At 39.8% G+C, this 6,065-nt stretch overlaps 1 protein-coding gene across 1 annotated transcript in view; it reads right to left on the reverse strand.

Annotated features, from left to right (window-relative positions):
* Positions 1–3,066: 3,066 nt before the first annotated feature.
* The window catches only part of LOC110039130 (AP-1 complex subunit gamma-2-like), a gene marked incomplete at its 3' end in the record, with an annotated part of 24,232 nt that continues 21,233 nt past the window's right edge, over positions 3,067–6,065 (reverse strand). The window contains exons 6-8 of the mRNA XM_020744092.1: positions 4,800–4,954; positions 4,047–4,098; positions 3,067–3,373 (exon numbers count right to left, since the gene is read on the reverse strand). Of these exons, the coding sequence (XP_020599751.1) occupies positions 3,067–3,373; positions 4,047–4,098; positions 4,800–4,954 (514 nt within the window). The remainder of the gene's footprint in view (positions 3,374–4,046; positions 4,099–4,799; positions 4,955–6,065) is intronic.

The following is a 6,065-nucleotide window of genomic DNA, read 5'->3' on the forward strand; positions in this document are numbered from 1 at the left end:
TATATATATATATATAATGAATGGCGTCGTCTCCTCCCATGCTCGACTCTGCTAGTTCGCCTCATGGCAAACACTAGCAACTGTTACGAACATTTATCACATATGATCCTTTCCTCTCCTTGCTTCGTCTTCTCCGACAACTTTTCGCTGCATCTTCTTCGTCATCACCGTTTTGGAAAGTCGTGATCTTTCCTCTCGTCTGGAAGGTCCTCCGCTCTCCTTTCCTTCGTCGTTGTCGCCTCTCTTCTTCCTCACCGCGTTTTTTTTCTTCCGCATTCTTCGGGCTCGAGCAAAAACCGCCCTCTGTTCGAGCAGAAATCGTCGCCTCTCGTCTTCTTCCTCGCAGCATTTTTTTCTTCCGCAATCCTTGGGCTCGAGCAAAAACCGCAGGATTTCCCCTTTCGAATTTCTCTCTACCGTCCACTACGATTTCACTGCTCTTTCTCCGCGCCTCATGACGATTGCGATGACTTCCGCAGAACGTATACTACTGCACTAGCGAGTGTCCACGCTTCAGATACTCCTAAATCATGTTCTCTCTCCTTCTTTTGAGTTGGCGGAGAACATCAAGAAACCTGTAAGAAATAATGGGAAGTCTGTCATCTTTTTTACAGAAGCTGAATGTTTTCGACTTTATTCCTCCTGTCGTCTAAAGTTGGTCGAGAAATTTCTTTATGTCCATCCCAAAATTGAGCTTATTCGTAAAAAATTTGAGCTTATTTATCTTGTTGGAGAGTGAAAAATTGAACTGTTAGATGGAAGACACGTTCTTATTTAACTTAATAATAAAGAAAATTACACGCGATTATTTGCTAGAAGGGTATTCTGGATTGATAACAGAGCAATAAAGATCTTGAAATTGTCGGTAGATTTTGACCCACAAACGGAACCACCAATCATTCTGGTCTGGATTCGCCTCCCTAGCCTGAAAATTCATTATTTTACTCAAAAAGTGTTGTACTTTATTGCCTCAGCTTATGGTAAGCCACTCAAAATGGACATTCCTACTTTCAATATTTTTCGTCCATCTGAAGCCAGAGTACTTGTTCAAAGAGACATCACTTCAATTGCTTCTGAAGAAATTTGGTTAGGCACAAAACATCGTGGATATTGGCAAAAAGTTGTGATTGAGTCTTTCCCTTCGTATTGTTCGAACTGTTGTATGTCCGGCTACTCCAGTTCTCAATGTCATCATCTACACCCCCATCACAGACCAAAAAAGCAAACTGCTCCGCGCCAGAGGCAGTGTTTCCGTCTCCTTTTGATCAGCTCCAAGTTATTGACACTATTGAACATCAAAAAGATGCACCTGAAGATGTCACTATTCTTGTAGGCAATATGTCAATCATTCAGCCTCCACACAATGTTGTAGTTCCCCCGTCTTTGGAATCATCTTTCGTGGGGGCAAGGGAGATTTTTCAAACTTCACATGTCCTATAGTTTAGGTTGCACGTGGCAATATTTCTATTGCTTCTCTACCGCCTCATCAGATCGAGCACAATATTAATGATACTCAGGCATATGGGGTTCATGATGTGCAACATTTTGCACCTGTCAGACTACCCTTAGACCAATCCATTGATCATATGAGTCAATCCTCAGATGAGAAATGGCAAGTTTACACATCCAGAAGGAAGAAGAATAATGGAGACCTACTTGAGCTCAGGAATCTGATGGATGATATTTCGGTTACTTCGGGTAATGGTACGCACCTCACCAATTTATTAGTTGGCTCCTTTCCGAGAATTAGAGGCAGAGGGAGGACTAAATTGGGACATCTCTAGCGCTTTGCGCCCGTTGATGGTTTTGATTTTTTGACCTTATATGTATCTTTTCTTTCTTAAGATTTTGTATGTGTTGTATTGTGTGGGTTGGGTTTTCTTTTAGGTCCACTCATACAACCTATCTGTATCTTTTCCTCTTTAACATTAGAGACATAAAGAGAAAGCCTAAAACTGCGGAAATACATAGTATCAGGTGGCAGAGGCAACCCAATTTGGTTTTGCCTCAATTTGGTTTTGCCTCTGCCTTTGGTCCTAGAAAAAGAGCAAGCTAATAAGTTGGTGAGATGATTGTCATTGTCAGTAATAACCAATGTATCATCCAATATGTTCCCGAGCTGGAGTCGGCTTCCATTCTTTTTCTTCCTCCTGGAATAGAACTATCATTCCTCTTCCGAAAATTGGCTCACCTGATCTTGGTCCAATGTGTGTTGGACCTGTGCAAATTGTTAAACGTTAGAAGCAACTACATGTTGTACTGGCTGATTTGTTATTGGATCAAAGGAGCACTCTCGTGTGTCTTGATATGTAAGTGAGCTTTCTTCAATAGCAGTGGGTGGTATATGCACAAATGGATCTATAGTTGTAGTAAGTTGTTCTTCCTCAGAAACAGCGGGTGTTGGGAAGAGGACCAGGTTGCATCTTCTCAATAGGGATAATAAGTGATTGTTCTTTAGTGATATTCGGCCTTAGATGAGGATGCAAACGATAGCAAATAGTAGAGCTGTGTCCAAACATTCTACAATGAGAGCAATAAGAAGGATGTGCTTCCATTTCAACCTTATGCCAATACCCGTTATGAATAGTGTCAATACATATCTCATCCGGAGCTCGTTGAGTGATATCTCTCTCAACTAACACACAAGCCACAGAGAGTCTAGTGGCAGCATAGTGACAGCAAGCGTAGAATTATCCACCTTGAGAGGCTTACCGAAAGCAGTTGCTAAATAGTAGAGGATTTCCATGTTGAACAGACGTAATTTTAGCCTCGGAAATTTTATCCAAACAGGAATAATAGGGGACTCCGCTTTTGGATCAAAACCGATTATCCACTTCAGAATCTTCATAAAACGATTGTCACTCTTGATAATTTTACGAGAGAAAATGCGAGTGTAATCTGTATCATGAGATAGCTGAATAAGTATATGTCTACCGTCAAGTAGACCAATGTTCCAACTGCCCAATAGTTTCATAGCATCAAACTCCTTCCTAATGATCTCCAGTTTTGGGTGACCATAAAGGAATTTCCCCACTAGAGAAAAATGTCAAGAAGACGCGAAAGTACCGTTTTCAGCCTCTGTGAGAATAAGTGCAGGCTTCCCATTTTTTTCCCCAAGCTTTTTAATAGTGTGATCACCTCCACCTTCAAGAGCCTCGTGGAAAAATTTTGGAACATTGCAGGACTTATCAATAGGAAAACCAGACGCTAAACCTGGAAGAGGGGCACTAGCAAGAGAGGACAAGTCGTCGGCAAGGGCATTTGCATAGGAACGAATCATCGAGGCCATCTCCCACCCAAGAACGGTCAAGAGAGATGGCGGTCCGCTATAAGAACGGGATGCGAGAAGAAACCGTCTGTCGGGCACGCGCATCTGTTTGCAAAACGTGCAAACAGAACATCAGTCGGGCAGGAAGACGAATGCGAGCAGTGGCGTGTCGTAGTTTAGGAGACGACATGTGCACAGTTCATCGTCACCGGGCGCAACAAAAACGAAGGTGTGTCGTAACGTCGTTGTCGTCTTTGGTAAACAAAGCGACGTCGTCGGGTTGGAGAGAAGAGACGATTTGCGAGCTTAGCCGGAGAAAAGAAGTGAATCCGATAGTTTCAGCGTCGGAAATCACCATCGGGCGAAACCCTAACAAAGCCCGCTACCGACGCCATTTATATATATATAAACTTAATAAGTTAAATGTAACTGCACCAAATCTTGCTTTCAATAGGATGTTCTTAGATGTACAATGGAAACCTATAGAAAATCTCACTTCTATCCATTTGATAAAAAAAATTAATAGCAATACTGATCCTGGGGAGATTAGCAAAGGAAAGCTTCCAATCCCGGTAGAAAAAAGTCTCACTAGGATCATGGTATGCTGAGAATGAGTTCTGCAGTTGACAATGATACCAATTGAATTCGATTTACGAGTGTGAAAGTTCGTAGAATGTCAGTAAATTGCATGAGGATGAAAACACATGAAAACTCGTGGATAAATATATTGTGTAAACTTGGGAAAGAATAGTAAGAACATGGGATTAGTCAAGTAAACCTGTACAAGAACAACAAATAGTTGCGGGCACACAACAGCAGAGATCGAGGACCTGCTTGTGCAGTGCAGGGATGGAACAAGTTTGAGTCACAGGATAGGGCATAGGTCAAGTGATGAGGCGGTCATGTAGGGTAAGTTCTCATACGTGGATTTGCAGTATAACCTATGCAGATGTGGTTATGGGTTTAAGGAATCGAGATGGAATCCACAGGTGAGTCATCTTCAGAGGTAATGAGTAATGGAAATCAAAGAGAAAGATATGAGCTCTACTATCAAAATTGATGCAATGCAAGAACTCTATGCATCAAATTTGCATAATTTGGATTTAAAAAGCGCTCAATTAACCTCACAAATCAAATTTCATTCATCAATGTTCATCAAATACCTCAATTACAAACTATCAACTCCTATATTTGTAGAAAAAAAGGCTACAACAATAAGCCCATCCAATATTTTCAGTTCCATCAAGTGAGCTTACAGGGAACTTACAGTAAAGTAATGAAGTTTATTGATATTAGGATATATACTTAAAGATGTCTGAAGTTGGACTCCACCACCAGAGTATGACCTTTTGGATGTAAAGACATAATGCATGACATGCCATGCTCAAAAATGGTAAAGAACTAACAATAATATCACAAAAATTTTCTGTGTTATCAATAACTTAAGTTAATCCTTTTATAAAGTAATCCCGATAAAAAAAGAAATCATCATAAAAATATATATTGAAACCATCTGCAAATAAATATTGACCTGATATTGTTGTCACGATTTGACAAAAACCTTCCCAATATATTTATTGCAAGAACTCGAAGACCACTCGTAGCCTCAATACCCATTATAGTTTCGACACATTCATAGAGAATTGCATTGCCAGCATTTTTGTTTGACTCAATTTTAGTGGCAACCTGAAAAATAGCTCATGAAGTCAGCAAATAACACAATTAATATAGTTATAAAACACAATAAAAAAGTTATCACTGCCAATTCCTAAGTAGCATTATTACGATCTCCTTGTTTCACGACAGCAAACAAAATACTACATACATGTAGGAATGAACATCAAGAAATTACAATAAACATAAGTTTAGATCTTCATTTAATTGTATTTTGAAACGAGGAGCAAAAAAGACAATAAAACATTGGAACATAACTGTTGAATAAATGACAGGTGTCAGTCAGCATAGCAACCGCCACCATTATCCTTGCCCCTGTTCTAAATATTTGGGGCCATTTTAAGAATCCTTCTTTTCCATTTATTCCTATCAGGTTGTTCTTAACCCAAACTAGGGTAAATCTTCATGTCCTCACAAATCCTTTTTAACTTCTAATGCCAGAAATTGTAGGTTCTGGTATGTTGATGGCTTGGAATGATTTAGCATTAGTAAATACTGAATTTTTTATCAATAAATGATCCTTTCGATAAATTTTTCAATTGGTTGTTATACAAATATATAGCCTTCAACCATTCTGAACACTTCTCACAACTCCCAATCACATTTTTCTGTAGCATAGATAATAAATAATTGCTTATTACTTATAAGTTTAATCTATGATATTCAGTAATAAAACTTATGTTTCATCAGGCAGAAATGACGCGGTCAGGAAAACACACCAAGAATGAGAAAGAACTGAAGTTAAACAGCATTTAAAAGTAGAAGTTAACTCACAAGTGCACTTGATACCGGAGTTAACTAGAATCCGATAGGAAAAACAAAATTTTATTACTTAAGCAGCAGATTACAATCAAGACTCAAAACAACATGGAAAATCGGCAACACACTAATATCCAATTAGGACTGGATAAGACAATCCTTGGACAGTGGGGAGAAGATGTGGGAAATTGGTGACGGTAAAAGGAAGGGAGTGAGTGTAGAAGGCAGAGTTTGGTGGAGGATGGAAGGGTATAGAGGGCTGCAATGGAAGCTGGAAGTAGGGTCGAGAGGTGAGCTGCTCAGCACAGCTACTGAGGGTGGGGTGGAGCCTGCAGGGAAAGTAAGAAGGTGGCTGCGTTTCAGC

Source organism: Phalaenopsis equestris, unplaced genomic scaffold (genome assembly GCF_001263595.1).
Source record: "Phalaenopsis equestris unplaced genomic scaffold, ASM126359v1 Scaffold235462, whole genome shotgun sequence".
NCBI classification, from domain to species: Eukaryota; Viridiplantae; Streptophyta; class Magnoliopsida; order Asparagales; family Orchidaceae; genus Phalaenopsis; species Phalaenopsis equestris.